Raw genomic sequence first — 11699 nt, 5'->3', positions numbered from 1 at the left:
TGACACGCGACTTTAGCATGGATGAATGGATTGATTGATATGGCTCTACCCTACAGATCGTGCGGTGGCTAACACCACCAAGCCGTACTACTTATTGAACCAAAAACTAGATTCATCTCTTTTTTTCCCCTATATAGTGAGCTTGGGGACAGCTACTTTGCAGTGAAGGGTTTAATTTTCACTCGTGCCTTGACCTTAACCATCAATCAGATAAACTCCTTCTTGTTAATTCCACCGGCTTAAAGTCTATTTTGATCTCGCTGTCCCTAAACACCAGTGCTCTGAAAAAACACTGCGCCACCATTCTTAACTTTAGGGTGAAGCCCTTTACAGAACATTATCAAGTGTTCGGCAGTTTCCCCTTCCTCAACACACGCACTACATACCTTGTCTACCCCTTCATATTGAGCCCGATATGTCTTGCTTCGCAATATTCCTGTCCTCACCTCCAACAGTATATAACTACCCCGAGCATTATCAAAGATCCTTCTCTTGGCAGTTCCCTGCTTAAAAGTTCAATAGATCTCTAGTGTGGACTTCTTAATCATGCCAGTTCTCCAAATAGCCTCAGCTTCCTTTACCTTTATCTTAACCGATTATTCTTTATGGTTTGGCCCCCTGCCGTTTTGTAAGTATTTAGCAGTCAATTTTCTGGTTCGCTTCCTCCATTTGGTATCGACATTCTTCATGTACAAGTAGCTGAATACCTTCCTAGGCAAACGCTCCTCCCCCATTTCTCTCAAACGCTTCTCAAATTTTATCTCGCTGCTAGCTTCCCTGCCCTCAAATGATGTCCATTTTATATCGCCTTGTACTTCCTGATTTGGTGTATTCCCGGGAGTTCCTAAGGCAAGCCTACCTATTGCAAGTTGCTTAAATTCTAATTTTGCTTGAACTTCTGATCTCATGCACAAGACCGCATTTTCGAACGTCAGACCAAAAACCATGACCTCCTTCCATATTCCTCCCACAACATCATACCTACTGTAATTCCTCAGTGCCCTGTATTTCGTCATCGCTACATACCTGTTAGCTTTAGCCGTCACGTATATTTCGTGTTGCCTTAGTTAATCGGCCTCATTGCTAATCCATACGCCCAGATGTTTGTATTTATCTGTTATGTATAGCGTGAACTCTTGTATTCTAAGCTCACTACCTTCCTTATCATTAAACATCATGACTGCTGACTTTTCCTTGCTGAATATGAAATCTAGCCTATCTCCCTCATTATCACAGATGTCCAACAATCTCTGCAACTCTTCCTTGTTGTCGGCCATTAACACTATATCACCTGCGTACATCAATGCCGGTAGTGCCCGTTCAATGAGTTCCCCTTGTTTGACAAAACAGGGGTTGAAGCCAAGTCCACTTCCCTCTAATTTGGCCTGTAACCCTTATTGGTACATCATGAATAACAAGGGTGACAGAGGAGACCCCTGCCTAAGCCCCCGTTTTAGCACTGTGGGCTTCGAAACCTGTTTTTTCCACTTTATAACTACCTTGTTACCTTTAGAGATATCCATTAGATGATTAGTGACTCCATCTACCACACCTAGTGTGTCCAGTATTCCCCACAAGTCCTCTTGATTCACGCTATCGTACGCTCACTTGATATGCAAAATTGCCAGCCACAGGCGCCTGTGTTCCTTTTCTGCTATTTTGATACACTGCGTCAGAGAGAACAGATTGTCTTCCCACCTCGTGTGTTTCCGAAGCCCATTCTGCAGTACCCCCCGCACTCCTCGTTCTCTATACATGGCTGCAGTCGTTCCTATATAGTCTGCATCGCCAGCCTGTAGAGGAATGCTGTCACTGTTATAGGACGGTGGTTGTTTATGCCAGCTTTGTCCCCCTCTTCTTTAAGGATCATGGTATATCCTTCTAAGTTTCCATTCATCGGGGACTTCACCATTGACTATTATTTTGCGCACTGCCTCTCTCAAAGTCTGCTTAGACTTCGGACCCAAAGCCTTTATCAGCATAAATGAAATGACACCTGGGCCTGTTAATGTAAAACTAGGAACCCTCTTCTTAGTCGTTTCCCACTCTCGTTGTGAAAATGGAGTCATTGCGCTACTCGATTCACTCTTGCCTATTATGGTGCTTAAGGCACTTATCTGCTGAAATTTTTCTGTCACCCTTGTTGTTATACATTTAATGGCCTCGTTCCCTACTGGCCTAGCACCTTCAGCTGTAGTCATAAACTTCTGCTCTAGGCTTATCTCATTTCTTAAAAAGTTTAGATGGTTCCAAAACCTCGTAGCTGTTTTCTGTTCTTTTTATGTTCTTCTGCCAGCCAGTGAGCCCCCTTTCTTCTATTCTTTTCATTGATTACAAAGGATACTTCCCTTGTACAGCTTAGAAAGATGTCCCATTTTATTGCAGCGTCATCTGTCGGTTCATCCCGCTGCTTAGCATGTCTGTGTTTCCTAAAGGTTTCCTCACATTTTGCCATGGCTCTCTTAACTTCCTCATCCCACCAACTCTTGCATTTGCGTCTCTTTTGCTCGGTGACTTGTCACGTGCCTTAGCAAGCTCTAGCTCGAATAGACGTATTTGCACACTGTTTCATTATCCTCAGTGATTACTTCCTCAATCTGTTTATTAGTTATTTCTTTTTTCCTTTCTGAATAAAAATTTTCCGGTAGTTGCTCTTCTTGTCTCCTTCCCACTTTCACTGCTCTTCCAAAACTTAGCTTGATGCGTTTGTATACACTACCCAGACTTCAGAAGGCACAATCATATATGTGCATTCCCCGGAGCCTATCACACATTCTATGTGACATCAGTGCGTAATCTATCGTAGACTGCCGTTTTCCTACCTCGCATGTTGTTTGCGCTTCACACTTCTCAGTACTGTGGCAAATGATCAAATTATGCCTTTCACACATATCCATGATCATTTTGCCTGTCGGGTTGGTATACCCATCTATATCTTTTATGTGTGCATTCATATCTCCTAGTATAATTATCTCGCCCTCTCTTCCTAATTCTTCAATGTCCATTGATATTTACTTTATTTACATTTCACCTACATCGCCGTGAGGCATTACGTAGGGGAGGTACACATAATAATTTGACTACATAGTTTTCAATCGAAACAATAGATTCAACAAATAAAACAGCACTCAAAATATTTTAAGGGAAGAAAAAAACATTCGGATATTGGTGAGCGAAAACAACGTCACAGTCATGCATTTGTAAGCACCCACACGCTTCGAGACAGCAAACCATTCTTAGCGGCAGTGATATTGTAAGAGTTGTTACAAGGAAGAAAAAAGGGATTCATTATCAGTTCTATTGACAAGATCAATCGGTAGACGGTTTCATGCACTCCACCATTGCCTGGTTTCCCTCTCTGGCCTTTGGTCCCGTCCACAAGTGCACCAAACCGAGGAGCGTCATTTGCCCTGCCACTATCCCTTTTAGCCACAGATGTTCCTTGCACTCATGCTTGACCCTTTGCCAGCCTGTACTTTTAACAATGAATGTCCCAATACCAACCCCTTTCTGCTGCCTTCTGTTCTAATACAATATTCCTACCCGTTCTCCGGGTTGTTAGGATATTGTTCTATGTCCCTAAAATGCGTTTCTACGAAACCTTATACCATCGGCCTCTCCTCTCTTAGCTGTTCTTCGATCTCTCCTATTTTAGCCCGTTCCTGCCACCCTGCATGCTAATATACCTTAGGTCTGAATTGGCTCTGCCCTCATGGCTACGTCTATTTCTGCCCCGGCTCTACCTGTCTTACATATTGGCGCCACTTTGGAATCGTATCTGTCCATATCACCTGTCAAAGAGTCTCCCTGGTTTTTTTTTTCTCGTTACTAGCTATCCTACACCCCGAAGTGTCCGCGTGCCACCCAATAAAGCTACTGCGCGTCTTGGAAGTCGCCAACCCACCTCCTGACCTAGCCACCCATGGAAGTGAATTCTGTATCGTTGATAAACCACCACACCTATGCACCTCTTTGTTTATTTCCACCACCTCAAAGTCTTTCTCTGGACTCATCCGCCATATCTCTTGGTTTGCGTTGACAACCGCTCTTTGCTTGTTGTCGTCACGCACTGGTACCTCCGGTATAGCGCATATCACTACCTATACCTGAGAAGTGGCGCGCATGTCATCCACCCCTTTTGCCAGTGTGGTCACTAGTCCTGCCACATCTTCATTTAGGACATCGTTTGAACCGCCGGAAGTACACGAGGTTTCGTCCAACAGCTGTAGTTCTGAGTTTTGGGCTCGCTTGCCTCATGACTGCTTCTAGCTTGCTTCCTGGGAACGTCCCTACTGCAACCCCCATTGTCACAACTTACCCTCTCTTTGATTGCTTCTGCGCATCAATTTAAATATGGGTCCCCGGCGATTATCACGTGCTGTGACTTTTCAGCTGGAGCGTCCTGCACCTGGGGGTTACTTGCACCGTTGACGCCGGCTGTTTGTCCCCTCCCAGCCCCACCACAATTTCACTGAAGCTGGATCTTGTGACCATCGAATCCCCCCTGTCCCTAAACATCCTAAACACCCTAGGCACCCAACCGCTTTACAGCACCGCTGGTGGGCACCACAGGCATTTATACCAAACTTTGTCACCCTATACTCCATTAAAAGTAGGTGGCGAGCGGCAAAATAACCTGTATATTTTAGGCACTAAAACAGCGTGTCGCATGTCGACCTCGGTGAAACGGTGGCTACGGCACTCGGCTGCATACCGAAAGACAACGGCTTCAATCATAGCCATGGTAATGACATTTAGAAGGAGATGGAACAGTGAGGAACGTGCACTGTGCGATGCCCGTGCACGTTGAAGAACACCAAATGTCCGAGATTTCATGATCCCTCTCCTGCGTTGTCTCACAACGATCTTGTGATTTGAGACGCAAACATTATTATATTATTATTATTATTATTATTATTATTATTATTATTATTATTATTATTATTATTATTATTATTATTATTATTATTATTATTATTATTATTATTATTATTATTATTATTATTGGTGTCGCTGCTACTCTAGTGAGAGGCGAACATTATGCTGACGCACTTCAAGCAATGCCTACGCGACATAATGCATGTTGCCCGCGCTGCACTTCGCGCTCTGTTGTGTCTGCTCAATTGCCTTGTCAGACAGGACGGTTGACAGCTTTAATCGCGCTAATACAAACAAGTACACAGATAAAGAAAATGATACCGGTGCTGTTCATTACTTTCTCTTCACTTTGACGACACCTAATCTATATAAGATTATTGTGGATCGGTTTCTAAAACAGGCTATTATGCACTTCTTAGTATACTGCTAAGTGACTGTGTTTTTTCGCTCACTCCAAGTTTTTTCGGTTACTGCCGACATGAAAGCTAGAGTGGCGCAGAAAATTATAACTCTAAACCCGCAAAAACATTTCCTATTTTAGGGCGTTTAACAAAAAACTGCCATAGCATCAACAAACAGATTGGTGCCAGGAAAAAACCATAATTTTAGGTTTATCAAAAGCCGTATCGGAGGTATATTCGTACTGCTTGCATCGCATTACACAACTAAGATTGCAGTGATCGAAAAACAACATTATCATAGAATAAGACAGCCAAACTTTGTCGTCTACCATACCTTCTCCCGAAGAGTAGTTTTGGAACATTCAAACTCAGATGATGTTATTATTCAAAGTACAAAATGTTCATAAGTGTAAACTATACTGGACAAGACAAGTGGTATTCAAGATGTAAGTAAAATTTCGTCATAAGTATTTGATGAAAAACATCAACACAAAAAACACGTTCCAGAAAGCTATGAAAAGCTTAATAAATCCAACAGTAGATATATATCAAGAAGTGAGTCGATGAGATACAGACGCAATAACATTTATTGGTAATTGTGTGACGAAAGCGTGGGACAAAAGGAGACAGATGTTTGCACCATGCTATTTTTGTTTCTTTACAGATAACACTGTCATTTAAATGTAACGTTTCCCAGCATATCCGAGAAGGTCAGTAAATGAAATATACTGTATAAGAGGCACATATAACGGCATAACAGAGTGAGGGATCCTCACGTGCTACCTCATTCTAGCTATAGGCGGAGTCGCACAAGATTCGATTTCATAAAATTGCCGTTATGATTTCAATACTAAGGTTCGGTTGCGTGCAGTCGTATAACACAAGGACGTGTGAGACGTGCGGGAAAGCCCTGGACCAGCTTTAACAGTGATTAATACGTTAGTGAGCCGAGTAACCACTGCTGAAATTATAGTACTTGTTCCAGGCGTGTAACAAAATTAAAAAAACGTATTTTTAACATGTGTAAGTGGTCGGGAAGATCGTGCAATCGCTTGCGTTCAGTGCTTACGTATCCTGATGTTCTTTTTTTAATTGCCAATCTTTTTTCTGCGTTTCTTCCTTCTCTTTCGGCGTTTCTTTTTCCCGTCGCCTTGATTATTTCCCCCGTTTTGAGTTTCAGTCTTTCGGCGCTCAGCCAAAGCTCTCCGCTTGCGGCGGTGAATGGTATCCCTCTTCATCCGCTTCAAGTGTGGCCGTAGGCCAGAAAGCTGGCAGATGCCATTTCTACAATGAGACTCCTGTGTAATGAAGGAAAAATGTTTCAAAATCACAGCTCTCTTGCAAGCACTGCCTCCTAAATTTTTAATGACAATTGTGTCACCACAGCCAGACTTCCCGCATAACGGCATATCGTTAACGTATGTGTATTAGCATATGCCAAGAAAATTTAAGCAGGGATACTATATTTAAGATAATGCTACCAGTTACTCAATAGTGTTTAGGAACATTTACCAGGCGCTTCTCGATCCATCCGAATAAATGTCACACTATCCCAGCTCATGAGTATTGGCAGCCGGTACAGGCTCTTGCATACGTTCGGCGTAGCTTGTTATGGAATCAAACTAATGTAAGATTGTACAATTTGTTACGTTTATGTAGTAGAGATATGATTTATTTATTTATTCCATCGACCTAATTACATTTAAAATGCGTTTAGGAGTTATTTACGTATAGTGAAATGTGATTATCGTCTATTTCAATCACTACATAAGCAGCATTCATCCGTAATTAGTTTTTTGCGTCCAGGTTAGAAGACGAACTCTAAGGAAATTGTGGTCCACTGTTTTCAAGTACCTCCATTCGCGAGTACGCACAAATTATAGACAAGGAATGCACACTTCGATACATTTTATTGATCTCTGATATTTTAAGCACCAAAATATTTTTTATGATGCTGGATGGAGGCAGGTATTTGTTACGTTGAATTCTAAGGGCAAATTGCGAGTGCTGGGCCGGATGTCGAATAGAGTGCGCAGCTTCCAGCGGGATCACTCTTACCAAATCTGCTATTTTAACGCGCGCGTCTCGACAGGAGCTCTTGGTGGGCGGAAATCTAGCGAGGGAGCACGAACGGGTGTGAGCGAGCGCAGAGCGTTTTCCGGACATCCATCGGAGATTGGATAAAAGGCGGGCACACAGACCACGTCACTTGAAGTTCCGGTCAAATCCGCCAATTTTGGTGGAGCGAGAATTCTCACTTCATGGAGCAATTCATTATCGGCGGTTGCTCTCAATCTTTCATTGGAACACACCATTCACGTTCCCAATGTGCCATTAGAACGTTATTGCTCCGCTATGAGCAGAAAAACTCGATCTAGATCTGCCCTTGGAATTCCACATTAATACATCTGTCCTCATGGGGCCCTTTAAGGTGCAGCCATATAGGGTAGCTCTACCAGCGTTCATCAGCGTTCTCGACTTGCGCCCCTACCAATAATGCGGCGGCCGTGGCTATTATTGAAACAGTTGCTCCCGAGCGTTATTGTTGCAACAAGGTAGTCCTTGACCGAATATTCAGCACAGTGCAATGTACATTTTTAAGAGAAAGTTTGCGTTTTCTCTGCAAATAAATTAGTATTATACACCTTTGTTCTTAGCTGATCCTAAGCTCACTTTTCAAAATCATGACAGCAATGCTTTAGACTTTCATTAGAAAAACACAGGTGCCTTGTCCATCATTGGTATCGAAATACACCCGCGTTGGGGGCCTGCATTCGCAAGAATATTTTGTATTTAAAATTTGCGGTTTGCGAGAGAATTTTAGTTATGCTAATTTTTCCACGCCATGCCAGCTTTTCTCAAATGTTCGTATATATCAATTTAAGTTATAAAATTTGACACGCTCTCCTTGCTAAGTATTTATTACTAATGAAACCCCTCATAGCTCTTTTTGAACTATATGTGGGAGGAAAGCTTAAAACGTTTAAGTTATGTGCAGCAAAAGCAAAAAAGCAGGAATTCCTTCAGTACGCTATTAATCTAACTGATAATGCATACACATAGAAAAAGAAAGCAACTTTCGCACCTGGTATGCTTCTAGGGGACTTCTCACAATCTGAAATAAATATTTGCAGAACAAAATTTATGGGTTATCATAACAATGTTACCGTGCGGCGAAGCATTTCACACAGATGCTAGTGAAAATTAGCTTTATTTATCCTTTATAAACCGTTGTCTGGTAATACATCTAGACGAACTCTGTCCCCATTATAATCATCATCAACAACATCGTTATCACCAGCCAGACTACAGTCACTGCAGAACAAAGGCCTCTCCGATGATCCGCCAATGCACCCAGTTAGGTGTTTTCTACTGCCATGCTATAACTTCTAACTTAATAATAATATCTGTCTACCTAAATTTCTGTCGCCACGCCATTCCTATCTCTTGGAATCCACTCAGTTCCCCTAATGAATAGTGGCCATCTTTCCAATATTCTACGTGCCAAGCCTTGCGCATGTTCATTTCTTCTTCTTTGTGTAAACTGCAATATTCTTAACCTACGTTTGTTTTCTGATACATTCTGCTCTATTCCAGTCCTGTAAAGTTAAACCTGTAATGTTCTTCGTATCGCTCACTCCGCCATCCCAAATGTATGTTCAACCGTCTTTGTACGCATCCAGCTTTCTGCTCTGCCTTTATGTACTGTTAAGATCTTTATAGTTACCTGTAGAGCCATTTAGTCTTATTCAATATACTTGTTATTCATTATTTGCTGAATATTTACTGTTCGCTATGTACAGGTGAACAATACGACGGCATAGAAAATTAGTACTTTCGCCTACAAAGCAATTTTGACATACCATAAAGCGACAAAGTTCTATTGCCCCGCCGCGGTGGTCTATAGTGGCTAAGGTACTCGGCTGCTGACCCGCAGGTTGCGGGTTCAAACTCCAGCTGCAGCGGCTGCATTTCCGATGGAGGCAGAAATGTCGTAGGCCCGTGTGCTCAGATTTGGGTGCATGTTGAAGAACCCCAGGTGGTCGAAATTTCCGGAGCCCTCCATTACGGCGTCTCTCATAGTCATATGGCGGTTTTGGGACGTTAAACCCCACAAAGCAAAAAAAAATTTATATTCGCCAAGATGATTACTACTGAACACAGAGGAACATGTTTCTCTGAAGTCAAGTCCATCAATGTACAACTGGACAACTATGCATTAACAACAAATAATCGAAGGAAAACATTGTTACCAGAGAGGAGGAGGAAAAAGCTTTAATTTGAAAATCCGGCAGCTTCAGTGGTGCAGATGGCAAGCTTAGGGGTTACCAGGAGCCTTTGGGCTCTAATGGCGTCCTCGGCTCGACGAATTGCCCAGAGTTCTTTGTCTGAGCTGAGCACCGCTCATCATTACCGCTTGTGTGACACTGCCGGACCACTTTTCGACAAACATACCATATGTGAAGTAGGTCCACTCTTTGCTTACGTAAGTTGCACCTGTCGGTGCACCTGGGTAACAGCGGATACAACCCATCAGGTTCGGGTACGTGTACGTTCGACTGAGGTGCCTGCTGCTTGCTAAGTGTGTGGTGCGTGGGAGTATACCGGGCTTTTTCCTATCGGTAATGGTTTCAAATGTCTTTATAGGCCACGTACTGAGTTCATTCAAGAATAGATGAGCTGCTATACAGTCTAGAATACTAACTAGTAGACAATACTAAAGAACTACCATGAAGCGAATAATAAAACTACATTTTAGAATGACGTGAGTGCAGAGCACGTGCGTATTCTGGTTTATTGTACAATGCACACAACTATACGAATGTTATCCTGAAGAAATAACAATGAAAAGTGCCCACTCTTGGACTTGTTGCAATTTTTCATGTTTTGCATATTGTATAAGTAGTGCACACGACAGCAGCCAGCTGTAAGTATTAAAGACGTAAGGGAAACTATAGCTATTTGTACTCGGTAAAGGAAAAAAAAAACGCCAGGTCAGCGTGAAAGGCGCAGCACACTCAAAGCGAAAGCTGGAAGAGTGGCCTTTCAGAGCCTTTTCTAAGCACTTATTGCCTAACTGCTGCAAGCACACTTGCTGGGTACCCACTACGGCACTGCGAATAATAGGTTCTGGGTATTACATCAGCCTTTGCTATTCTAATTTGCGATATTCTCATGAGAATGGTTGTATTCGCTGAAACTTGCATGAAATTTTGTGCCAAGTGTTGAGGCAGTGGCTGAAGATGATGAGGATTTATGCCTGGAGTGGGTATGCGCCACAGTTAATAAGTGATCGAAAACCAACTTTTGTAATGGGCCAGAGCGTTAGACGACCCGCTCGCTACACTATTCGTATTGTCCGACGACTCGTTGTTCTTTTGCTGTTCTAAAGCACTTTATTACTCATACTAACGCACTTTCTTTCTTGACATCAAGCTTCTCTAAGGCTGGTTCGCGAGCGAATCCCAAGCACCAGCGTGGCTCAAAGGTAGATTACTGAGTTGGCACGCAGCGGACGTGGGTTGTAGATCAATTGTGTCCTTCGTACCAGGTTTTTTTTGCTTATTTCGCGATAGTGCTTACGGACACCTGTGGTGGCGGCGGCGAACAATTATAGTGCCACGCGTGACCGGAGTTTTGATTCCATAACAGCTTTCGCTGTAAAACAAAGTATTAGGAGTTGTAAGATTTATGGACAAAAACAGTTGCTTCAACCGGCATAATCAAGAGAAATGTTCTAGGAAATGTAAAATTCAGTGAGATATATCATATATTTCATTCGTGTGGTTAGGGGTGAGAATAAATAACCAACAAAGAAGCAGAATATGAAGTAGGACTCTTCGAAAGCTGATAACTGAGGTGAATTAATGGAAACAGCTTTTTTTATGTTCACCAGGACGTGGTGACGTGTGTCACTAGGCCTACTAACACATCAGGGCAAACAGAATCAGCCTATCTCCCACCTTGCGGGCCCACCAGATGACAATGAGTTGAGAGTCGAAGTTCGAAAACTCACTTTAAGAGGCCTTTGCTCTGAAATGCGCACAAACTGTGTGAGGTATATGTACAAAGGTTTTTCATGCCGCTGCTGCATAACTTATCTGACCATAAATTGGTACAATACGTACACATCAATTCACTGTCGAAAAAAATACGAGTGACATATACAGGGCACAGGCTCTTCTTTGTGCTTCCTCACAGATGATGATGAAACTGCAAATCGCAAGTTGTGTATCTGCAGACTGTTAGTTTACTTATTTTCTATATTTATATAAAGATACTGTGACAATTGCGTCACGCGCATGGTCAAGTGCTTTCCGCCACACAGATATGACACATGCCCCTACTCAACAGGCACGTATGTGCCAATGGCATGTAGGCAGGCGCCACAGGTGTGTGACATTTATAGTATCGAGGAAC

The 11699-nt window shown here is 42.7% G+C and overlaps 1 protein-coding gene across 2 annotated transcripts in view; it reads right to left on the bottom strand.

The window, feature by feature from the left end:
- Positions 1-5848: 5848 nt before the first annotated feature.
- Positions 5849-11699, bottom strand: part of LOC142786694 (uncharacterized) — a 43111-nt gene continuing 37260 nt past the window's right edge. Inside the window, exons 4-5 of one of the 2 annotated variants that reach the window (XM_075884330.1) lie at positions 8365-8394; positions 5849-6577 (exon numbers count right to left, since the gene is read on the bottom strand). In XM_075884330.1, coding sequence (XP_075740445.1) covers positions 6368-6577; positions 8365-8394 — 240 coding nt within the window. In that variant the 3' untranslated portion in view covers positions 5849-6367. The remainder of the gene's footprint in view (positions 6578-8364; positions 8395-11699) is intronic. The other variant, XM_075884331.1, reaches the window with a different exon arrangement.

This window comes from Rhipicephalus microplus, unplaced genomic scaffold (assembly GCF_043290135.1).
Source record: "Rhipicephalus microplus isolate Deutch F79 unplaced genomic scaffold, USDA_Rmic scaffold_28, whole genome shotgun sequence".
Taxonomy (NCBI): Eukaryota; Metazoa; Arthropoda; class Arachnida; order Ixodida; family Ixodidae; genus Rhipicephalus; species Rhipicephalus microplus.
The sequence above is the reverse complement of the archived record's forward strand: the minus strand, read 5'-3'. Positions and strand labels throughout refer to the sequence as shown.